Below are 26,198 nucleotides of genomic sequence, written 5' to 3' on the forward strand. Positions count from 1 at the left end.
AAAGTGGCTTAGAGACCTAAGCAACTTAAGTGCTCATGACCCCTGAAAATCAGTCCCTAAATACTGCAAACTGAGCATTAAAAACGGTAATATTTAAAATTAGTGAACACTTAAGTTGTAAATTTCTTAAGTAACCTCCCAAGCTCATAGTCTGTGGCAAAACTGGAAATAAAATCCCAATGCCAGACTCTTGCGTGGCGCTCAACCACAAAAACATCCCTGCTCCCTGGATCTGCATACAAACTGTTAATCAATTACATGCTAGCAGGGGGAACAGCTGCCCTTACACCTGCCATTTCTTCCAGGGTTTTTGAGTATTGAATGAATACACTGTTAGCATGCTCTTTATTTTAAGATCACTGATCCTTCCATCTTACGTGCTTTTCCTCTTTCATGTCATCTTTTTATTTTCCCCTGACCAATCAGTAGTCACGGAAGTCTAAACTTGCATCAAGCAGACTAGAATAGTTATATCACACCCCAACGTTAGAACCCTGCTACTTTAAAGCCTTTAATCAAAAGGCTTAACTATAGCTAAGCTGTGAGAGTCAGTTTCTCTTCATCCAAATTGCTCATCCCTCCTTCCTCCTCACCCCAACATACACAAAAGACAGAGCTTTTTAACTCAACAGAGTTTGGCACCATCTTTTGGATTCATGTTGCTTATAACTGCAGTTACAATTCAATACCCAACTTCAGTAGGCTGTGGTGCACAGCAGGACAGGATTAGTTCTCTACTAAGCCACTGCACCCATTCTTTTAAGCATTCAAATAGGTATTTGGGATTCCCCCCCCCCCCCACTATCTTTTCTATTATCCTTATAATGCCCTCTAACAGTATTCCGGTACCACCATGGCAACCTTTGTTGAAGGTAGCGGAGATGTTTATTTGCAAGACTTCACATATTTGCACACTCAGCCCTGGTTTTATTTCTGGTTTCTTGCATGGATATCATTCTGCTTTTAACTATAACACACAGAAAACTGGGAACTCTGAATAGATTCTGTACTAGTCCTTACTCCCCCTCCTTTTTTCCCCCCTTTGAGGTGTGAGGGGAGAAATATATACATTTTCCTCCTTTATCACTGATAAGTCTCAATAAACAAAGAGCAAAATATATGCTTCCAGCCTAAAATATACCACTGAGCATACAAGAAAATAAAAAGAAATAACACAAAACTCCATGAGAGCAGTGTGTGCGCGCATTTGCGCCTTCTATATTAGCACACCGCAACTGCGAGAACAAAAGAGGCATACACTTCATAGTAGTGTGAAGTACAGTATATAGACTGTATCAATGCTAGTGTTTTTCAGCCTTGTAATTCCTAACAGGTGCAGCTCGAGCAGCAGTAGCATTGCTATAAAGTGGAGGAGAAAAAGCCCATGAAGACTCAAGAGTTTTCACCATGTTGTCTAATCCAACTCAAAAAGTTAGAAGGGCTGATACTGTGCAAACTTCTTCAAAAACCTCATCCAAAGTTCATTAGTCTTACTACAATGCCTTTCTGGAGCAGATGCTGGTACTGACCTAAGCACAAACTGCATCATTTGTTTAAAGGGTTTTTAAAGTGTGGAAAGACACATTAACTATTGTGGCAAAGCTCTCACTATTCCCTGTGGATCTCGTGCTACTGGTGGATAGTGTTATCCTCAGAGGCGCACTGTGGCCTCTTCTCTTTACTAGAGGCAGGAGCCACAGCCTACTGAACCATACTCATCGCAGGCTAGTTCATAAGTTTGGGGTAAAATCCTCTCTAGAGTCCTGATATCTCTTCTCAAGGCAGAGGTTGAGATGTTGTAGGGAGGCTGGGGGCAACCTGGGCCCACCCTGGAACCCTAAGGCAGTGGCAACAGGCAGAGTTACTATCACGCTCAATCTGGCAGCGTTTCCCTGGGTCCCTACCCAAACAATCCCTCCCATTACCTTTCCTTTGGTACCTGCTCATCAGTTCTCCACTCATACCCACACTGCTCCTGCACACAGCACTTCCTGTCCTTCATTTGTTTCCTTTCCTCTTCCTTGCCTGGGGGAGCTCTTTTAAAATGGCACCACAGGCCTTAATTGGCTGCAGGTGTCTAATAAGCCTGTAGCTTCCAGCAAGCTCTAATTGACCCCACCTGCCTGCCTGATTATGCTGCAGTTAGGTTTTGGGGTTTCCTTTAGTCAGGGAAAAGAAAGCAGTTTATTCAAGTCCCAGCATGTCTTCCCTCCATCAGTGCAAAGCAGCCCCCTACTCTGGGTTTGTCACACTACTTCAAAAGCTTACTGTCTTTATACATGTTGTTTTGAAATCTTATTTTGCCAGTCAACATAGCTATTAGAAAATATCATTTTTAAGAGCTGAATTTCCCTTTTGTATTTTATTCATGCCTATAGCATAATTTAATCACTGTAAAGAGAAAGTTGAAGATGACCATGTAAAGTAAGGATTTTTCTGAAAATATATTATTCTTGTTGTTATAGAGATTATAATAATTTATTTCAAAAGAAATTAAGAATGAAATAAGAGTCAACGCTGTTCTGTTTTTTTGGTCTGATAATTCAGTTCAACTGGAGCCCATTTTTAAAGAACAGTATGCAGAATTTTCAAATAAATAAGACAAATTTGGAAAGTGTCTGAATCTTACATCATAATGCTTTTTTTAATCTATTGCATTTGAACAATATGAAAGCATGTGGAATACTCACAATCCTTCAGTGATAGCTACACTAGAAATACCTTTGTGAAGCATACCTTCTAAATATAAAATATGAACTCAATAGTTAGTGGTATTGGATTTCATATACACATGAAGAGATCATAACAGTACTTTCTAGAGCAGGGCTACTCAACTTCAGAAGCCTCGGGGGCCACAATGATACCCACAGCACATGTCGAGGGCTGCAACATAAGTGTACAAAAGCTTCAGAGGGGTAGCTGAGTTAGTCTGTAACAGGAAAAACTTAAAAAACAACAACAAACTAGTAGCCTCCCTGCTCTAACCCAATGCCCCTCTCTCCCCCAGAACCAGGCAACCTCAGCCCCCCTGCTCTAACTCAATGCCCTTTCCTTCCTGCAGAGCCAGGGACATAAATCTAGCCGGGCAGAGGGTAACGCTCTGGGACTCACTGGAATCACACACTTTTCCCTTCAGATGCTGGAATTTCCCAAGATTTTTTCAGTGTTAATTACCAAAAAAAATAAAATAAAATAAAATAAAATAAACAGGAGTGCCAAAAACAAACTTAACAGTTTTTTAGGTAAATATCAGGGTTAATAATGGGGGACAGAAAAAAAAGCAGACAGAAAAATAGAGTACTGAAAATAAAAGCATTTAATGCTGTGGTTTATTCCATGGATGGTTTCTTTGGTCCTTCCGAGTTTCTTTCCTTTTCTAAATATTGCCTTTATTTTAACAACCTTGCAATTACACTTAGATTAATAATTAATGTAAACATCTTTCTAATTCAATACATTGGATATCCTTAATGAAATCAGTATTTTCATGTATTTTAGGGGTGAAAAAACAGTAAAAATATGACCCCGTTTGCTCATCCTGAGATATCTTCAGTTAAAAAAAAAAAAAAACAGTAAAAACTGAAGACTAAGGGCCTCAAACATGAGATAAAACTGTATTTTACCATCTGTAAAGAGCCACATCAAACTGGAAATTTAGTCCATTTTTTTAAATTAAAAAGTATCTTCAAGTAGCAAATTTGGTTACCAGTGTCTCTGGTAATGTTTGTGATGTTACAGTCATATTTTAAAATGTCTGTCTCACTTGTTGCTGTGTAAAAACCCGACAAACTGCAGGAAAAAAGATTTACCTAACTACATGGGAGAAACAATGAATATGACTTGCACAAAGTGGTGTCAAATACATGAAGTAAATTGAGAATGCTTTTTCCTCTTCTTTATCACTTCAATTAGTTACTTTAGGTTAAAAAAAAAAATCAGACACCAGCATGATTTTAAAATAATGATGCCCCTTAAATTATCCCAATGCGTCTGGAGGAATAGCAGATCGTATGTTACACACACCAGGGTAGTCTTCTGAAATCCTGTAATACAGTGATGCCACAGAATAAAGAAAGAATGTAGTTTCCTTGCTTTCATTTTCCAACTTGTAGCAAATTCCCAAAACTTTGTCTCTTCTGATTCTTGGCTTTCCAAAGCCAAGGAATGTGCATGTTTTTCTAAGATTATGCCAAAAAACCTGAGCTATTTTAATAATGCACTTGGTGGCAGAAGATGAGTGCAGAGATTTTCAACAAAAAGTCACAATACACTCTGAAAGAAAGCAGAAATGCCAAATACAAGAGTTTCTTTGATGTGAAATGCAGCCTTACATTCAAAGATGGACTATGGGAGAAATCTCACAGTATGTGTCTCAGCACTATTTTAAAAAGAATTCATACATCTAACTGATTTAAGAAAATGAACTGACACATTAGGGTTGGATTATTCTTCAAAACAGCAAACTTTCCCATAAAGAACCGGGATACAGTATGTCATTGTAAACAATTATTTCTAAGATCATATGACTTGACTGAGTCTAAATAAAATGCAAGTTTCTAAACTTCTTTCATTTAACTTGTACATTTGGAAAGAAACAAAGACTATTTTGTGTACCATGACTTTTACTCCTCAAAATACTTTTGATAAAGTTGGGTATTAAAGAATTATTATATTCACTCAAATATCACTAAGGAATGAACATTCAGACCTGTACATAACAAATTAGCTGCTTGGCAAGACTTATTATTGGCAGGTATGAACTGTAACATCAGAAAGATCTGGACATGTTTTTGTTTTTCACAAAGCTCTTTTTCCCCACTGTAACCAATCAAATGCAGAAATATGTTATTACCTCTAATTAAACAAAAAGCTTAGGCTGATTTTCGCCTCTGCAAACATTAAAAGAAATTTGGAAATCACCTTGACTGCAAGATAAAAGTCAGAGGAACTCATGGGATCAACGGGAAGAGATATTAAGACAAGAAAAATCCCCTTCTAATGTTCATTACCTGTCAATAAACTATGACATTTAAATCTTTACCTGAAGGGAGAGAATTCAAGAGTTGGTGATTTGGGGGCAGGGGAGGTGTTTATATATTTTTATATTATGTGCTTCCCCATGACTTGTCAACTATTACCTGTATTTTATGCTCCTTTTCTCTTTTTTGTTACTGTACCTTCAGGATATTTTTTTTTCAATTCATATCATTGAGCCCTAAAACCAAACTAATTCACTTATAATAGGTAATTGTTCAGAATACATGAAAGGCAACTTCAAAAATAGAACAGTGTAAAGTCATAATTCTGATGTTTATGATGACTCTCCTTTTTGATCCACTTAACCATGCAAGTTAACACTTGACTGAAAAAAAAGTGTTTATTGTTTTTTATAAATCTGGTTACAGTATTTGTAATATATACTATGCTTTGCCCTTATTACTTTAATTCCTTCGGCACTTACAAATACAAGATATCAGATGAAAGAAGTACTCACAATAATTGAAACCAAGTTACATATAAAATATTTGTGAATCAGATATTACTAAATATTTAAAACATTTATATAACCATTACCACCTAAATAGCACATCACACAGTAAGCAACAGAACAAGAAATTATCTGATCCCTTCATTTAGCTAAAGAAAGTCACATGACCCTGTTTGGAGAAAACACACAATACTTTTCTCCATATATATTTAAAAAATTGTTTCCTGCAGGACGACAGAGTGACACCATCACATCACTGTGTCCCGCCTGCCTCCTTCATCTCTCCCCCCCTCCCCCCCAATTGAAGCCCAACCTTGCTGCTTCCTCTCCCCTCCCCTCTTTGAATTGCTATTTTAAACCAAGCCCCTACTCCCCTTTCCCCACCCCAACCCCACAGGGCTTTCAACTCCTAGAAACATGGCACAGTAGCCGGTAGAACCCACATCGCAGCCGTAACAGCCCAGGGGCAGGGGGCCTAGGGGTGCAGTATTCGGAACAGCAGTCCGGGAACAGGTGCTAGGAGTGGGGCTCCCAACCGGGCTTATGTGCCAGCAGCAGGCTCTTGGGAGCTCCCCCACTGCCAGGCTCTTGGGGAGCCAGAGTGTGATGCCCCACTGGCCAGAGTCCAACCTGCCCCCATTGAGACTCCCTCCCTCCCCGGCGTCTGCCCTTACCACATTTGCCAAAGCACCCCCAAGTCACTTGGGGGAGCCACCGCACTGACCAGTCTGCTCCTGCCCTTCCGCTCCCAGCAGATGGCTGAGCAGCTCTGGGCTCTGTTGGTAGATCTGGGGCAGTGAGCAGCACAGGTGGGACCACATGGGGGAGAGGTCGGGACAGTGCTCCCTGTGCTGTTGCTTTCTCCACCTCAGCAGGCTGCAGTGTCCCAGAGCGCCACACGCACATGGCACTACCTGCCCATGTGGGGCAGGCAGGCACCCCTGCGCCTCTCCAGCTGCCAGGGTTAGAGCCAGGCCTGGTGCATGCTGCAGCCAGGGGTTAGTGTGGGGAGGGGCGAAAGAAAGGGCCCAGGTTGGTGGGGGAGGGGAAGGAAAAAGGGACCCAAGCTCACAGGGAAGGGGAAAGGGAAAGAGAGGGAGAAGGGACCCAGGCTGGCACGGCTACGGGTGGGAATGCTGGGGTCAGGATTTTCTTCAACATGCCATATCCACTAATCCAGACATTGATGGGTTGGGTGCTTTACTTCAATGCACAGAATCAGCTAATGAGATTTCAGTCCTAGTTCTTGAGCACAATCTACTCAAGAAAGGAGCTGAGATCTGGCAGTGAAGTATGCAGTATAACTACCACATACCACATCAGCAGCTCACATAACTGCACATCCACTAATGTGATCTATGCCATCAAATATCAGCAATGCCCCTCTGCCACGTATATTGGCGAAACTGGACAGTCTCTACAGGAAAGAATTAATGTACACAAATCAGCTATCCAAAAAGGCAACACACAGAAAACTGTTGGAGAACCCTTTAACTTGCCTGGGCACTCATTAAGGGATCTCAAAGTCACCCTGTTGCTTCAGGCCAATTCCACAAACCAAATACACAGGGAAGCATTGGAACTTAACTTAATTTACAGGCTTGGGACCTATCACAAAGATATGAATAAAGACATCACCTGGCTAGCACACTACTTTCCACATCCTAATGACTTAACCAAACAAACAATGGGTACTTAAGAACAATTTGCACCTTCTCTATCAGCTTCATGTAACATGAATGCTCTAATTGGCTATTTTTTCCCTTCCTTCTCCCCCGCCCCCACCCTCTATTTATTTTGGAACTGGACTTTTAAAACTATTCATCTGAAGAAGTGGGTGGTACTCACGAAAGCTCATGATACCATCTACATGTTTTCTTAGTTTTTAAGGTGCTGCTAGACCATTTGTCGTGTTTTAAGTTTTACCCCATAGATAAGTTAAGGATTGTTCTGTCTTTGTGAGGTGGTAGCATAGCAAAACTGTGATTTCCTGATTCTTTTTTAAACCTTATTTTAGGTTTCTAGCTGGATAGGACAAGTGAGAGTTTTATCACATTTTCCTTCACTAGAGGGTTGATATTTTTATGGATATTTAAAAGCAATCCCTTTGAACAAACAGCTCATTTTCTCTTCAGCGTGGGAGCACTCTGCCTATGCAACCCAACCCAGAAATGGTAATAAACAGAAAAAAGGAGAAATGGCTTGAAGTGCTCCTTGAACAGCTTTTGCTCACTTACTTCACTCAAGAGGCAGAAGCTTGCGCTATACCTAGGCTCAGACTGCCAAGAAGTAATTCCCAGAATCTGAGGGGGAGCCTGTGACTAGCTTGGTGTAAAAAGTCAAAGATTCATCCAATTATATTCAGGCACCTTGTTTTTTCTCTTCCACATGAAAAAATGAGAAGTCCTTTCTACTCCCAAGGAGACAAAAAACCTAACTACAGAGCCCGCAGAAAATTAGGAAAAGTGCCAAGTTATTTTAGTAATTTCTATAATAGCTAGTTTCCTAGAATACAAAATTTCTCCAGTTACTGGGTACGCTTCTCCTTTCTGCATCAGGGAATCAGGCTTCCTTCACATTTATTATGTTCATCCCTAATTGCACCTGATTTATCCTAGGGATGCGAAAGTGTAACCATGTACATGGTTAACCTTCATTGTTACATGCAGGCTCCTGGCTGCACAGGAAGCTCGCTTAAAAGTCAGATTCCCATGCACATCAGCTCCCGGGGAGCTGCCTGTTCTCCCCTCCCCCATCCTGATACATAGGCAAAAGTGCAGGGAGGGGGGCCAGGCGGGAGCTGGTGTGCATGGGGAGCCAGCTTAAAAGCTGGCTCCCTACACACCCCAGCTCCTTGGGAGCCAACTGCCCTCTCCCCAGCGTGTAATCACTGATATTTTCAATGATTACATGTTTATTTAAACACATTTTAACATCCCTAGTTTATCCCTATAGCCCCACATATAATGGTCATCATAGAGGGCAAAGAAATACACCTTTGTCAATGACCACATGTAGGCAAAAGCTTAATTTAGCACAATTTCAAAAATAGTGTTAAAGTCCCCACCCCACCCACACCCCAAAACTAGCCCAGACTGGTGAATAATTTTTGCTGGGAAAACAGGGTCTATGTCAATTTTCAGCCTCTTTCCCAAGCATGACCTTAGAAGACATTTCGGGGTAAATCAGAGCTAAGTAACAGCACAAAACACTAAGAGCCAGACTGGTAGCTGTAAACAAACGTTATGGGACCATGGGAAAGTTGGCCACGCCCATGATAAGTGGACATCCATCTAACTAAAATCATGCCAGACCATGGATGTTGCCAAACCACAGAGTGCCGACTAGAGAGGTTCCACCTGTACTATTATTAGCACTGGCAGAGATATACTGTCATCATTTCCTTAACATTATGGCTTAAACAAAACTCAGGCATAAAATTATATTTTCTAGCATTCACTGCTTTATCACTTTTATGTTGTCACAATATTTGAGGTTCTTCTAAGTACTCTATCTTCTTATAAAACATTGATAATACACATTTCAGACTTCTGTCTCTAATATCTGTTAAATATTCATTCATACTAATTCTACCAGCTTTGTCATTTAAGCTATGGGTTCAAAAACATTCAGATGACAAACATTTTTTAACCATAAAGAGGCCATTTTAAAAAATGTATTTTCTTAAAAAGTATAAACAGCAAACTATCCTGCTTCTGTCTAGGAGCAGACCTAAGCTTTTGAAGTGGGATCAAGTTTCCATGGAAAAATTTGATGAAAGCCGAGAAAAACAAAATGACTGTGGACAGATGAATTGGAAGTGAGAAGTTTGTTCTGCATGTCTGGAGCTCCTCCTGATGGTCAGTATACCAAACAGCACTGATGTTCACTTTATGGACAAGAGCAAAAAGAATGACTGAAAATGGGGACCAATTGTTAAGATACAAATTGTTTTCCGTTTTATTATTAATTTACTGGCTCAAACTGATCAGGATGTATGATATTCTGTAGAGGAGAGAGATTAAGATGCCAAATTTTATTTATCAAAAATCTTAAAATTAATAATGGGGTTCCATTTGAATTTACCAGACAAATGTACCCAATGCCTAGTACGAGCCTGTGCTGCAGCTCGAGGCTCAGGATTGCCATACAGCTGCAGGCTGGAGCACCAGCTCTTGTTTCTTGCTGGGCTGGGGGAGGGAGGGAGGTGTGGAGTGGGAGAGGCGCATGTGTGCAGCTCTGGGACTGCCTCCTGCTTTGGGAGGAGGTGGGGCTGGGCCTACTCCACAGAGCACCTAGAGCAGTGTTTCTTAAAGTGTGTTCCGCGGCACACCGGTGTGCCACGAGGCAGTTGGAGGTGTGCACTTAGGATTTATGGTGCCCTACTTGGGATTATTAAACTGGTGCCCCTATGCCTAGGTTTGTTGGGGTTAGGGAGTGGCGGGGGGGAGGGGGAAGGAACCCACCAATACATTAAAATCACGTTCCTTCACCAAGATCCCACCCCTTTAGGGCCCCATCCTCTCTGTTCCCCTCCTCTCCTCACTTGCTATCCCCAGCCATTATACCCTCTCACTGGGTTGAGACAGGATGTGCGGGCTCTGGAGTGGGAATGAGGGATTTGGGTGTGGGAAGGGGTGAGAAGTGCAAGCTGTGGGAGGAAATTTGGATGCAGGAGAAGGGGACGCTGGCTCGGGGATGGGGCTCCAGGCTGGGGAGTGTTGGGCTCAGGTAGAAGGTTGGGGTGCTGAGAGCAAGCCACAGGCTTGTGGATGTGAGGTGCAGGAGTATGGGCTGAGGTGTATGAGGGGCTCAGGGGCAGGGAGGCTGGGAGTATGATGGGCTCAGGACACACATTTGCCATGTGGGGATGGTGCAGGAATGTTGTGGCAGAAGGCTGAGGATGTGGGGATGCAGGAGTTTGGGGATGTAAGAGGCTCAGAATAGGAGGTTCCAGCGTACGATAAGCTCAGATTTGGGTTCAGGTGGTGCAGGCGTGTTATGATGCTGCAGTGAGATGGGGATTTGGCCCCAATTGGGGGTATATTGGCCAGGCTTCATTTTTAAATAAAATATTATGTCAAACTCAAAAGGTTTTAACATTGTCTTTATATATGAGAGGGGCAGGGAACCTGTTTTGAGTCAGGGGTCACTGACCCACAGAAAAGTCAGTTGGGGCCACACAAGTGAGATGCCCAAAAAAATACCAAAAAACCCCAAGCCTCACTAATGCGGTCCCGGGGACGCTGGCACAGCTGGCAGGGTGCTGGAGCTAGGGACAGAGTGGTGCTGGGTGCTGCGGTAGGTGGCAGGGTGCTGGGTCCAGGGACAGAGTGGAGCTGGGTGCCACGGTGGGTGGCAGGGTGCTGGGGATAGGGAAAGGGTGGTGCTGGGTGCTATGGTGGGTGGCAGGGTGCTGGGGACAGGGACAGGGTGGTGCTGGGTTCTAGTGATAGTGCTGGTGGGGGGCAGGGTACTTGTGGGGGGGGGGGTCTGGGCAGGGGACCAGTTCCTGGCAATCCTGCAGCACCTCTGGGAAGTGTGCAAATGCCTTCCCGCTCCCCAGACAGCTGGCGTGCGAGCTGCCTAAGCAGCAGGGGCTGTTGCACCCCAGCAACTTACCTCCGCAATGCCATCCTGCAGGGTGGGGGGAGGGCACAGGGAGTCCCGGGAAAGCGAAGCTCTGTCCTCCTGGGAGGAGTCGTCAGCACAGCATTGTCACCCTTGTAAGCCACGTAATCTCTTCCAGCTCCCTCCTGAGTTCTGCACCCTTTACCTCCTGCCCTGACTCCTGCTCCCCCACCTCCCTACCCTGAGCCACCCTCATTAGACCCTGTGCCCTGAATTCACCCCTCCTGCCCTCATTCTTTCACCCTCTGCCCTAAGCTGCCCCCACAAACCTTCCAGCTCCCTCCCCATGTTGTGCTTAAAAGAAGCACTCCGGATCTTTTTCAGAGGGATAAGGTAACACGTCTCATTTATTGAACATACATAGATTAATCAATATTTATCATATGCATATGACACATCACGCTCATGCACTCTCTCTCTCTCTCTCTCTCTCTCAGACACACACACACACACACACACACACACACACACACACACACACACACACACACGCACGCTCCATCTTGTTGTTATCAAAAGATGCTCCCCCTAACTGCACTGGCCAGATGAGTTAGATGGGGGAGGGGTGGAGCCGGGCTTCTGCGGACAAGAGCAAAACCCCGGGTCCCTCTGCAAGACATCTCCTATTTATCCCCCCCATGCAGCCAATTAGTCATCACCTCGCCTTTCTTAATGCTGCTTCAGAGAGAGTTCTTCCAAGGGCAGGCACTTGCTGCTTGACTCCCAAGGCCTCTGTATGTCCAGTCCTCTTAATGAGCTCTCTCTGCAGGTATTGTCTTGGGTCCAGGGGCGGATATAGGGCAGGGCGAACAGGGCGGCCGCCCCGTGCCCCGCACTTCAAAAAGCCCCGTGCATGCGCCGTGGCAAAGGGGGGGCCCCACGGAATTACGCAGCCCGGGGCCCCACAAAACTGTCATCTGCCCCTGGGTGGGTCTGGCTCCCAGACCTTCTCCACCCTTGCAACTGCTGCTGGAGGAGCTCACCTTTCATTCTCCATTCACACCTCATTCATTTCAACAGGGCAATCAAGGAAAGGGGAGAGCTCAAAAGACATTTTTTTCTTAAAAAGGAAAGTTTCTCTTAATACAAAGTTATAGGAGAATTGTTACAGAGATTCCATAAGAACACTTAGAGATACATCTAAAAGGACAAGATCTTAATAAAAAGTTATATGAGAGTGATAATATTACAGGGATTTATCTACACCCACACATCTTCACTCCTACCCCTTACCAAGAGTCCCCCATATCTCTGCCCTGACTCCAGCCCTGCAATCTTATACAGTACTCCAACCCTAATGTCCCGCACCAAACCCTGTGCCCTCAGCCCCCTACCTCCTGCCTTCACTATAGCACCCTTCCACACCTGCCCTGAGTTCCCCAACTCTCCCAGCCCCTGACCTCATTCCTGTACCCCCACCCTTTTTTATTCTAGCAAAAGACAGAAAACTTGCAAATATTGTCCACTAAAAAACTATAGCTGATGTTGTGGCAGCGCGTCGGGGTTCCCCCGCCTTCTGCACCCCCGTAGTGGCATGTACAGACTCCACCCGCCAGTAGAATAGAGGGAGTTTATTGCTTTTCCAGGATACAGCACAGCATAGATGTAATCTGGTTACAGGGCCACGCCTAGGATGCCTCAGCCCCCCTTGAGATGGGGAAGACTGGGCCCTTAAATCCCAGCCCCCCTTTGCTTAGGCTGCTTCCTCCTTGATTCCCAGAAACTCAAACTCTCCCCCAGCCCTGCCTCCCAGCCAGGTGCTGGTCTCTGCCTTCCTTCCTTTGTCTCCCTCCCTGGGAGGCTGAGTCTGGGTTAATACACATTTGGGAGAATCAGTGAGAATCTCCCATCACAGCGCAGGGGACCCCGGGTCACAGAGCATTCAGCCCCTCCACTACCCCACAGCTGTTATAATCACTTTACTTCTGATATTAATACATACTTCTTTTAGGCTCTTCCCCTTCATTTTTGAAAAATTCTATCATATAAATAAAACATGTACAGTTTTCTTTTATTTGGTAACCTCTCCCCCTCTCCACTCCCCTCTTCCACTCCCAAAATTACCATTTAAAGATCCAGATACACTCATAGGGACATATATATGTAATCACAACCTGCATAATAATATCTCCACCCAAAGAGAGTGAGGAGGAGGGAAAGCCTCCTCCTCACTCGTGCGTCGCTGGGAGCCTGAGTGGGACAGGCAGTGCCCCGGTATCTGCAAGTGCTGGGGTCAGTCCCACTCCAGTCAGCCCCTCTGCACGCTGAACCGCCCCCCAACTCTGCTTCCTGCCCCCCCCCCTTCCATCCGGTCAGCCCCACACCCCCCTGCCCCCCGGTGGCCCCAACCCCAGCTCTGCTTCCCGCCAGCCCGTTCCTCTTTCTGATCTCCCCAGGCCAGCATTGCTGCACCCCCCACCCCTGCTTCCCGCCCTCCTTCCATCAGGCCAGGCCAGCCCCGCAGCCCTCCGTCCCCCCCATCAAGTGTGTCCATTTGGGGGGGGGGCAGGGTGCTTTACCTGATAATCCTACTGGCGCAGCCTCCACATACGCAGCTCAGCTCCCACTTGGCACACAGCCAGTTTACCCCATCCCCCCTCCAGCACCTCACCCAACCCAACCCAGCCCTGCTGGAGGGGAGGGGGGAGAAAGGGGTGCTCCGCAGGGGAAGAGGAGTGCTCCATGGGGGGAGGGGAGAAGTAAGGTAAGGATACTGCCACAGAGCCGTCCAACCAGCCTGCCTCACCTTAAGAGAGTGCCACACAGGTGAGTTCTTTCCCCCAGCCCTCCCCCCTCCCCTTCCAACAGACCGCAGCAGCAAATCCCCTCCCTCAGACTGTGCTGCAGCCTGCAGAATAGTAATAGAGATGTAGCCGTGCAGGCAGCACATTGGACTCTCTCTAGGATCCTGCTGTTGCCTGCTCACTGCTTCCAGTCCATCCTGCAGAGTAGTGCCCCAGAGATTCTGGTGCCCTATGCAGCTGCATACTCTGCGTATGCCTGGGGTGCAGCAGAGAACAACAAAATTCAAAATGGCCATCCTTAAAATGGCAGGCAACCTTTTTTTTTTTTTTTTGGCTCAACAAAAAAAAATCCCTTGGTGTTTCTCATAAAAGAAAAATTGTCTGGTGTTCCTCAGTCTTAAAAAGTTTAAGAAACACTGACCTAGAGCAAACCAGCAGTTCCCTCTACGCCACGTGCTCCTGATGGAAGTAGGAGAGCTTGTGCACTCGCCTACCCCCAGACCAATGTCTCACCCATACCTCCCGTCCTGCCAGGAGTACGCAGCTCCTAAAGGGAGCCGCCAGCTGTTTGAACAGCAGGTGGTTCCTTTTGGTGCTGCATGTCCCTGGCGGGGGAGGAGACTTTGTGCCTTCCCCTGTTCCCAGGTCTCGACTGGACTGGGGGTGGGGGAGCGGCCGGGCGCACTGCAGGTACTATCTTGCCCGCCCCCCCCCGATTTAGTCTGATGACTTCCTGTATAACAGGTCTTAGGACTTCCCTGAATTAATGCCTGTTTAAACTATAGCATATCCTTCAGTAACACATCCTATCTTGATTTAAAAACCTTCACTGACGAAGAATCCATCACAACTCTTGGTAAACTGTTCAAATGGTTAATTATGTTCACTATGAAAAAACTGATGGTTAAGATAGGAAACAAAGGGTAGGAATAAATGGTCAATTTTCAGAATGGAGAGAGGGATAAATAGTGGGGGTCCCCCAGAAATATGTACTGGAACGAGTATTGTTTAACGTATTCATGACTCATCTGGAAAAAAGGGATAAACTTTGATGTGGCAAAACTGGGAAAAGATGCAGAATTACTCAATATAGATAAGGCCAAAGCCAACTGTGAAGAGTTACAAAAAGATCTCACAAAACTGGGTAACTAAGCAACAAAATGGCAGATTAAATTCAACATTGATAAACAAAAGATAATACACATTGCAAAACATAATCCCAATTATGCATACAAAATCATCGGATCTAAATTAACGGTTACCTTTCAAGAAATATCTTGGAGTTACTGTGGATAGATCTCTGAAAACAACCACTCAATAAGTGGCAGCAGTCAAAAGAGCAAACAGAATGTTGGGAACCATTAGAAAATGGATAGATAAGTCAGAAAGTATCAGAATGCCACTATACAAAGCCATAGTACACCCAGACCTTGAATACTATGTGTAGTTCTGGTCACCCCATCTCAAAAGAGATATTAGAATTGGAAAAGGTACAGAGAAAGGCAAAAATTATTAGGGGCGTGGAACAACTTTAAAAAAAAGACTGGGACTTTTCAGCTTGGAAAAGAGATGACTAGGGGAGAACATGACAGATTTTAAAATTATGACTGGTGTGGAGAAAGCAAATAAGGAAGCATTATTTACGCCTTCAGATTTCACAAGAACAAGGGCTCACCCAATGACATTAATAGGCAGCAGGTTTAAAATTAATTTAAGGAAGTATTTCACATAACACACAGCAAACTTGTGGAACTCTTTGCCAGGGAATGCTGTGAAGGCCAAAACTATTACAGGGTTTAAAAAGGATTAGACAAGTTCAAGAAGAATAGGTCCATTGATGCAACCTCATACACTGAATTCACTAACTTCTGGTTGCCAAAAGTTGGGAGTGGACAAGAGGGAATGGATCACCTGATGATTGTCCTCATTCCCTCTGAAGCACCAGGCAGGGTGACTGTCTAAAGACAGGATACTAGGCTAGATGGACCACTGGGCTAACCATCATAGCTTATGTTTTGGTCTTACATTAATATAGATCATTAACCCTTATCTATTAAAAGCACTAATCTGTTTCCACAAGGACTATGTTTGGGACTGGCTTAAGTCCTGAAAGGGTGACTGTCGACACTTGGAAATATATGCACATACAGAGTTCTGATCTATGGTGCAATTATAATTTCAGCTTTCTGTTAAGATTTAGGGAAACAGAGCAATGTGAAATATTGCTTTCACACTGACAAGCAGTTAGTATAGAAGAATGAGAAGAGAGTTGGGAGTCAAAAGCTCTGAATAATAACTCCACTTCCTGAGGCTTTGAGCAAATCACTTCAACTATACCTGTTTTCCCATGCAAAGAAAAAGTGAATGCAGACTTTTGTTCAATAGCCAATATAATTGTTTATACTATTCTATTAGCCTAAGCACTAATGAATATTAGGTTGAGTAAGAAATCTACATCTCTTCTGAAACTGGTTGTTTCATTATCTCATATCTCCAGAGAGGTTTGATATGTGGCTTTACAAACAAAAAAGGAAAGGGAATAGACTGAAACACTGTGAAACATTGTAAAGAATAGCTATGAAAAATTGCCCCTATAGATACTCATTAAAGCACTGCCTTATAGAAATCCTGTGTGTATTTCAGGGATGTAAAATCCTGGTTAGTTAGACAGTTAAATGTTAGATTAACCTAAAGTTTACTGGTTAACTGACTAAGTCAGATTCAGGCTAGGGACCGCACCAGCCCAGCTAGGGACCGCACCAGCCCAGCTAGAGCAGCCCCCAGGGCTCCCGCCCCCAGCCCCACACTGGGGCTGAGGCTGCTGACGACTACCAGCTCCCTATCTATGGGGCACATGGGTTTCTCCTGGAGAGAGGCTACTCCACATGAGCAGTTGCTGCCTGCGGGGCGCCCAGGCCCACCGTGAACAGGGGCTGCTTAGGAAGAAAGTAGCCCCTATCCAGGGCAGGCCCCCTACAGGACTGGAACAGGCCCCGGCAAGCGGCAGGCAGGGGAGCTGCTCCAGCCCTCACCCATAACCCGCAAACATTAAGCATTACCCGTTATGGGTAATGCTTACCAGTTAACCAGTTAATCTTTCCATCCCTTATCGATCCCATTATCCCTATTGCAAGGGCTTCAAATGAACACACTTTCATATTTACACTGCTAGCGCATACCTAAGGAACTTACCTCTCAGCACGCAGGACACCACTGTAGTAAGGATGATCCCAAGGCATCAATTTCTGAAACATAAGAACACCTTACAATATTGTGATAAAAACGAAGTAATCAAGACAATGATTTTCTTTTCTTTACGTAACTCAGAATGTTTATTGCCTTCATAGCACTTTAAAATGTAACAGAAAGCATCTAACTCCAAATTCGTTGTCAGAAATAGCATCATACTCCAAGTTTTAAGTCATTTTAAGAGGGCTTTTCTTATTTAATTATGTTTAAAATCTTAAACAAGGGATTATGAACCATATTTTCAAAAATGGACATATAAAAAAAACCTATTCATGTAAAAAATTAGTGGTTGTGTGTAGCAGGGTTAAGGCACATCACCATGCAAACTGGGAATGCATTTCTGAAAAATAACAGGGCCATATTTTAAAAATTGAAAACATGTTTAACATGCTCAGAACAACACATCATATTTTCCACCTCAGTTTTTAGTTACCACATGCATCATTCTGTTCAAACCAATAGCTCAGAGTTGGTTTTAAAACTAAAAACAGAAATTTAAAATCAGAAAAATCTGAAGCCAAAAGAGCAAGAATCTAACAACATGCAACTGATATTACAATTATACAGACTTAAATTATTTTCCACATCTGATGTCAGGCTAGTTCTTATTATATCAAATCAAAAGAAAATAAATGCACAGTATAACTTACTGAATTTTGGGGATTTAATTTAATCTTCATCCCTTCCATCATTTCAAAATCTTTCAGAGTTCTGCAAAATAGAATTTTACCTTTAAAGTTGTAATTAAAGGGTTTTTTTGCCAGAATAGTACATTATAATGGCAAATCACATTTTATTGTCTGTAATGTACAGTATGAACACATGGTCCATTAATAGTAAATACCTATGGGAGTATCGGAGTCATGCTCTGAAGAACCACAGGCAACTCATCACAGTGGAGCTACTCTCCACCCTGCTCCGCCCACTACAGACACTCTCAGATCTTATTTTCCCATTCATTCTCTCTCAAACAACCCTGCTGCTCTACCCCAGCCTTTCATATTGGTGCTCACCCACCATCCCACTGTGTATGGTGATGGTGCTTTTTGCTCTGGAGGAACCATAATTGTACAAAAAGATGAGCAGTTCTGTGTGGGGACGATCAGGGAGTGATAATGGATGTGGAGCACAGGGAGAGGAAGTCTACTGCTTTAGTAGGCTCTTGTGAGGTTACCTGGGCTCCCTAACATTTGTATTTCACTTTTAAGGACTCTGTAATTTCCTTTTATAGGGAGAGTCACACCAAAACTGTACACTACACTATAAAAATGAAAATAAATATCTGGAGAATGATGTACTATTTCCTACTCTGCTTGCCATCAGAGCAGGCAGTATGACAATATACATTTTTCTTAATCTATGCAACATGCTGTCTAATTAGATATAAGAAAGCTAATATTTTAATCGAGATATGATGGAAACTAATATTTCAATAATAATCTTAGAGGCATTTTAAAATACTGGTAACTGGAGTCTTGTTTTGAATAATTACAACATGTATGTTCTTGAAATTTAAATGGGATTTTTTTACATACGTAAATGAAAAATAGACTCACCGTTGAAACAATCTGTCAGAAAGTGTTTCAAGAAATTGCATTACCTTCTCTGGAAATATGAAATGAAGTGAAATTACTAAACAAAATGCTTGTGTCAAGATTAGTTCACATCAAGATACAAAATTTCCTTCTTAGAACAAGCCTGGTTTTAACTTATTTTCTGACACAGAGTTCAGAAACTATACATATATATCAAGGCAACATGTACAAAAATCAGACGTGATTCTCATGGCTTTTAGTTACCTAACCAAATAGTGAAAGAAAGGGTTCTGCAAGAACCCAATCACTCCCCCCAATATTCAAGGGACCGCCATGGTTTTAGGGGCAGGACAGCATTTTGGGGAGGGGGGGGGGGTTTGTTCAGCCAGTTTCCCCTGGCGTTTTTTGTTTTTTTTTTAAGGGTTCCGTGGCCAAATAAAATTGGGAAACACTGGATTACAGTGGATTAGTCAAATCATCTTTTTGTTGAAAAGTATAAATATTTCAGATGAAAACATGTAACAATTGGCAAGTTAAACTACCTGAATTTATCCTCATGCCTGACAAGTCAGATCTTTATCATTCCTAAACATATACACACTTTACCTGGGGTTTTGGCCATTGTTCCCTGAAGAGCTCTGTGGGCAAAGGTGTTATAACCAACTAACTGGGCCAGATTGTTTCTACTGGTAAGCAGTTCCTCTAAGCAGTCCAGCTGCTCAGCATTTGGGTAAAGAAAAATCTTGTAAGCAGCTTCTCGTACCTAACATAAGAAAATAAATGGTCTCATCATAGCATAATTCACAAAAGAAACGGTTCAATTCCTCCCAAACCAATGAAAGGACAGGTATCACAGCTACAATGCTTTCAGATTAAGGAACCCTTTATACAAAAGTCGATCTAAAAAAGAACAATGATATCATCCTGTTATCCATTAGAAAAAAGGATTAGGACAGCAGCCTGCTTTCCCTCTTATTTGCTGTGCTCTCCTTACAACCCTTGACAATATCATCCAATAATATCAGGTGAATATATCAACTGGTGGAACATTAAACCATATTTCATCATATGTAGATTTTATGCATAGAGGTCGACTCTATTTTAACAAGCCTTGTTTCCATATCCACCTCTACAATTCAAAATTAATATGAGATAAAGCAGAAAAACCTAAACTTTAATTTGGACAGCAACATTTCAAATAACTGAATGAAATCATCAGTATTAAAATATTTGGGTATGAACATTTCCTATTAAACTGACAAGTTACATACTGAATTCTATATCTGCACTGGACAAATACAACAATAACTTGAAGAATAGCAATCTATCCTTTTTTTGATAGAAATAACAGGTTTAAAAACCATATTCTACCTGATGAGCAATGCTTTATTACATAAACTGAAGATTCTTAAGTGTTGTGACAGTTTCCTGAAACTCAGGTTTGGGCACAAACCCTGAAAAATGGGAGTCATTCTAGGCAGGATTTACAGTGTTCAAATTGCCTTCCAGTTTTATGAGCAACCTGAAGGGCCATCTCATAAAGATGTAATAAGGGAAATTCAGTAAGGAATGAGTGCAAGATGGTGTGTGTTTAAAAATGTTCTTTAAAAATGTTCTTTGTAACATGGATGTATCTATTTTCCTTAGCTTACCCTGATGAATATTAAGAGCTGTACGTGAACAGCCTGAGAAGGTAGTATTAATGCTTTTGCTGTGACTGAATTTGTTTCAAAAATTTATTCAAAGAGAGCGCTAAAATCTTAACCCTCCGTTCCTATGTTCTATTTTTAGCTGTTGGCACTATTTGTTTCGTGTAGTGTCAAAATCACTAATGCGCACCCTTGTACTATGGATGTGCTATAGAGAACTTAGACTATACATACCAGATCGTCAGAACAGTCGGCATGCAGACCCGTGATTTGTACGTAACTGCCTTCAACTGCAAAGTTGTAGCGAATGTGTTCCGGTAAAATGTGCTTGTCAATCTTGTTGGGCAAGTGAGCTCCAATAAGAAATTGATTACATAAATCCAATATTTTGACATTAAGGTTCACTGCTCTTTTACGCTGTAATTAGAAAAAATTAAATAGAGAATACATATTCACCTGAAATACAGCACAAGTAATTCTCAGTTTTCCATACTATTAAGATTTGATTTAGTTGTGCAAACATATCATGAGTCATGACCTATTCCCAGCAAATTCTACTTACTTAGCATCAGGCCTATGACATTATATCCTAATTTAGGGCTGATCCTGTGCAGCTGAAGTCAATGGGCGTCATACCACTGTCTTCAGTGAGAACGAGATCAGGCTGTATGCATACGTGCATTACACTTGCTCGTCTCTTAGAAGAAAACAAATTCTCTCACATTTCTGCCATGGTAAGAATGCATGAAAAATAAAAACAAATAGAAAACAGAACTCGGGAATGTTTACACTACTCGTGGTAAATACTTCTAAAAGGCTGGTATACTCAAATTATTCTGTAAATGACTGAAGGGACAGAGGGATTTTCAGTAATGGAGTAAATCAAGGAGACAGCTAGTGGCCTCTGTGAGGCTTACTAATCACCACACAATTCTGACTTTACTGTTATTATGTAGATTGTGTTACTGCCCAAAGGCAACAATGTGCTAGGTGCTGTACAAACATACAGGAAGACAGCCGTTTCCCTGAACAGCATACAATTTGAAACTTAAATCCTGCAAACACTTATATATGCACTTAGTTTCACTACTGAGAATAGTAAACTTAAACACATGCTTAACTTTACTAACGTGTCTGTACAAACTGGGTCTAAACAGACAACCATTTACTTCATTGTAGTTTTAAAAAAATTATTCTGGAAGGACTTTTCAATTTGCAAGCTTCTACCAAAACAATTTGTTTCAGTGTCTTTGCTGCAAGGCAGCCACCTGAATTTATAAATCAATAATTTACTATAATTTACAATATAAAAAATAATGTACTGGTGTTTCCACTCTTTTCTGGATCTAAACAGAATAGAAATACAAATAAGGTGTTTTGCACATTCTTGTATTTTTTCTGGTCTCTCTTATTTTGTTTGCTTGAAGACTAGTTAGAGTGTAACTCTTCTGCTGTGAAAAGTGGTATTAAACATGCAAATACCACTTTTCATGGCAGACTTACTGATTCCTGGCAAGGGACAAATTAAACCCTGGATGGGAGGTGGGAAAAAAGGCCATGGGGACATTGCTTCTGAAATGCTGTATTTGATTAGCCTATTATTCAGATAACCGGATGCAGTTTTGCCCTATGTAGGTACATTTCTGAAACAACTAGCCATTTCACAAAAATTTCACCACGCAGATACAAACCCATTTGGCAGATCTAAGAGTTCTATATTTTGCTATCTGCTTTTAAAAGTGAGGCAAACATCTTTCCACATATTATAGACAAAAAAATTACCTTTTCTTCATCCAAATGAATACCACTGATCTCAAAATCAAACATAAACAGTTCTGCCACTTTCCTAAAAATGATGTAAAACGCTGGTAAAGACCTCATTTCACAGCAGACAGATTTAGTGTGCTACATTTTACTAACTATATTTTGAGTTGAGATACAAGTTATTATTTTCTGTATGCATACCCTTTCAATAGGTTTATTTATTGAAATTGGATGTTTCCTTGTAGTCATTTTGATGATTTGCACTGAAAAAATGTCTTTTAACAGACCTGTTAAATTTATATTTTGTAATGTACACAATTTAACTTATTTTATTTATTTTGAGTGATCAGGGAAAAGTCCTTGAATCTAGAATATTTGATTGTTTGGGGAGGGGAGATCAAGTAGGATCATTATCCTTATTGTGTGAGAGAAATAATATGTTAGGGAGAAATTAATAAGGAGAAGCAAAAATGTTGCATTATAGCAACAACAAAGTTAATGTTTAAAAATATGTCAATTTGATCCTACAGTCAGAAAGCTTGTTATGATGCACAATTGCCATTGATAAAAATGTTTGAGTTTATCTGAAACACCGGTAATAATAAAACAGACAACTAAGCACACATAAGTAAACTCTTCCAGTGTGTTCCAGATACGACTTGCATTTGAAAATGTATGTTATGTCAGAGACTTCTAGATGACTGGACATTGTACAAATCTAAATACATCCCATTCCCTATTTCCTCCTTAAATTTGTATCTTATTACTGTTTCCAATGATAAATATAGCAGAATTATGCAATTTGGTCAAGTTCGTTTTTGTTACGGGAAACATAACTTTTACATTTTCTAAAGACTTTCTAAAGATTAAAACTGTGCAACCTTAACATAGCTTTTAGGTACATAAACACAAACACATACTATTTATATTCCAAAACATCCTATTCATAATAACAACTGAACTGACTGCTGTACAATTACATTCTCAGTGACTAATAAAATTACATAAAATGGAGTCTCAGATTTTCTGAACCATTGTGTTCTGCAGTTCTTTTACAAAAGGGTGCTGAATTGTCTATTAATTTAACACAGAAATATTGCCACACAATTTAGGGAATAATGTATAGTGTTTTAACTGCTAAAATGTTAAAAATTAACAAGCACCTGGTTTCTGGATCTAGGGACTCCATAATCTCTTTATTAGCCAGCAACTGTTTCAAACTTTGGCACAGCTCGATATCTGTATTTAACCTAGAAAGATAAAGATGAAAGCAACCAAGATTTAGAAATAGTTACAGACATTTCAGTCTCTTAGCTTTACTATTTTAAAGGAGGAGTTTAATCTTTTCTAATGTACACTATTAGAAATCAAGGGCAAATTTTTCAAAATGTTTTCAAGTTATAATTGTGTTTCAGAACTACAAAACAAGGATACAAGTTACACAATTATGACAATGCAGATGGCTACTGTATTTTCAGCAGGCAAGTAGGCAAGTATTTTTGCATGATATATTGTGGCAAATAAGAGGAAGTCTAAGGATAGTGGCTTATTCAAAGCATTCAAAGAAAAATATTGTTTGTGACAGACAGTATAATCTAATGTTTATAATCCAGGACTGGGGGTAAGTAGGCCTATATCACTATGTGCAACTCATTTAACCAGTCTGTGCTTCAGTTTCTCCTTTTATAAAATGGACATAATATTTATCAGACCTTCCTCACAGAAATGCTGCAAAGTTTAATAATAATGCCAGTAAAGCCAAGTTGAGGTAGTGTGTTGACTCTGGCAGACCAGGGGCCAGCTCAAACCAAAATCTTAGGATTCAAATAACACTGATAAATGTATAGGTGGAAACCAGAATAGCTTATCTGTGTAATTAAAATAGTTATTAGCGATAATAATGTGTTTAGACTTTATGGAATGCTCTTAGGATGTTGCACGTATTAATACTGCTTCAATCTGTATTCAGTGTTACAAGGTAACATTTAAATGTGTATTGTTACTTTAAAAATGTTTAGTAAGATTGTAAACCCCCACAGTCAGTGGAGAAGTATTATCAAATTGGAAATACCAGTTTACCACAAGATATCGTCTCCCTAACAAACTATAAGCATCTTTCATGGATGAATTCCCCAACCTGGAACTTCGAGTATAGGTAATGGGGGCCAGCTAGTACAATAAAATCACTGTCAGATCCTGTCTCTGCAGTTCCCAGAGACAATAAAAAAAAGTTTTCCTGATTTCAGTTTCTGCTGAAATCCATTCAGTATTGACACTACCAAGTGTACAAAGTGTTTCCCCCTTTTTTTCACGAAAGAAATCACTTGGAATCGCCTCCATGAGGACAGAACCCCCAACCTCCTTTCCCCAAAGAGTCCAAAAACAAACAAAAAGAGCACTCTTGGAGAATAATGAACCTGTGCTCTCCCTCCCATAATGTGTATGTAGCCAGGCACTTAAGGACACAAAAGATCGATCAGTACTTGTTAACAACAACAAAAAATGGAAACACTTTTATTATTAAAACAAGACTATCAATGCAAGCATAGTAAAGGACTTGGTGTTAAAAACCCATGAATTGAAACAAAACTCAGGGATACTCCCTGGGATCAATTCTTGGTTACAAGAGAGAAAAACAAAATACAATTAACCAGCTCAGACATAATTTCCAAACCCAAAACAAGGAAAAACACCTAGCAGATTTCCTAAACTTTTCCCTACTCACACATTCAGATGAATCCAGGGATCTGTTTTGGGGGGAGTTCATTTCTTTCCTCCATGACAGGAGAAGATTCCCCTCTCTCTCAAACAAAGGAGACTGCTCTCCCCAATTTGAAATTCTTTAGCTGAATTTCATTGGGTCAATGCCTGGCCCCCTCCCTCACATGCAGAATAGCTTAAGGTTAGTTTAACCCTTTTCTCGCTCTCCAGGTAAATTAGGCTCTCCTTTGCAGCTCCCATTCATGACAGCATCAGATAAACCATTGTGGACAAAAGACTTTCTTGATAGCTTCCCCCACAATCCTGAAAAGGATACAGGCACAATCATATGTCCCATCACAGCTTGAATGCTAGGGGAAAGGAATAAAAATCCCTGCTAAGGAACAACTGGTATATTCACACTGTCAGGACTCAGAGGGGCAAAAATTCCTAAACACAGGGGTCCCCAAGATCTATGGCTCTGCTTAGCCCTGAAAGACATAAAAGCTTGCCTATTATAGGAGCATATAGAAAATGGCACCTTTCAAACTTGAGATTGTATTTCATTTGCGTGTGTGTATGTTTACCTGCTTTAACTTTGTAATTAACGCATTTATTTTTCCTGCTTAATAAACTTTTGGTTAGTTTGTTATACAATTGGTTACAAACACTGTCTTTTCTCTGAGATCTGAGTACAACTAACCTGAGGTGACAGAGACTGTTAGTAACCTGAATACTGTTAAACCAACGAGGAGTCCTCTGGCACCTTAAAATAGGGATGTTAGATAGTGTGTAATTGAACAGTCATGTAACCACACAAAATTTTAGCTGTTACACAACTATTCAACAGTCCCCAGAGATGGGGTCAGCAGCCAATGTGCTCCCAGCTCCATTCCCTGGGAGCCCTCTGACACCCCACACTGATGCCTCTAATACAGAGGCACCAGTGCGGAGTGGCAGCAGCCCCTATCTAAGGGGCACCCGAGCTCCCAGAGAGTGGACAGAGGCTGCTCGGTGGCAGCAGCTCCTGCCCATAGGGGCTCCAAACTCAGAGACAGCAAGGGGAGTGGGGGGAGCAGGAGCCAGATTAAACACAGATTCTCCTCAGCACCAGCTCCATGGTGCTGCCTCTCCTCCCCCCTTCACACCACTGCCTCTATTTGTGGTAGCAGCCCTTGTCTGCAGAGGGCCCTAGCTTCCTGTGGACAGAAGCTGCAACTCCATCTCCCAGAACAGCCTCTGTCTGCAGCAAGTCTGGGCCTGCTGCAGGCAGAGGCTGATCTGCAGTAGCAGCCCCTGTCCGTTGGGGGTCCAAGCTCCACATGGACAGGGGCTGCTGTCATCCCGGGCAACTGTAGTGCAGGGTGGCAGCATAGGCAGCAGTGCAGCGTGGCAGGCAGCCGGTCCATGAGGGGAGCTGGGTTTTAAACTGACTCCC

At 42.0% G+C, this 26,198-nt stretch overlaps 1 protein-coding gene across 1 annotated transcript in view; it reads right to left on the reverse strand.

The window, feature by feature from the left end:
- MIPEP (mitochondrial intermediate peptidase) overlaps window positions 1–26,198 on the reverse strand; it is a 110,026-nt gene that overhangs the window by 73,037 nt on the left and 10,791 nt on the right. Inside the window, exons 4-10 of the mRNA XM_075919264.2 lie at window positions 23,224–23,310; window positions 22,079–22,142; window positions 20,531–20,713; window positions 19,254–19,410; window positions 18,669–18,717; window positions 17,763–17,823; window positions 17,056–17,108 (exon numbers count right to left, since the gene is read on the reverse strand). Coding sequence (XP_075775379.2) covers window positions 17,056–17,108; window positions 17,763–17,823; window positions 18,669–18,717; window positions 19,254–19,410; window positions 20,531–20,713; window positions 22,079–22,142; window positions 23,224–23,310 — 654 coding nt within the window. The remainder of the gene's footprint in view (window positions 1–17,055; window positions 17,109–17,762; window positions 17,824–18,668; window positions 18,718–19,253; window positions 19,411–20,530; window positions 20,714–22,078; window positions 22,143–23,223; window positions 23,311–26,198) is intronic.

The sequence above is a fragment of the Pelodiscus sinensis genome, chromosome 1 (genome assembly GCF_052426305.1).
Source record: "Pelodiscus sinensis isolate ZL-2025 chromosome 1, ASM5242630v1, whole genome shotgun sequence".
Lineage (NCBI taxonomy): Eukaryota > Metazoa > Chordata > Testudines > Trionychidae > Pelodiscus > Pelodiscus sinensis.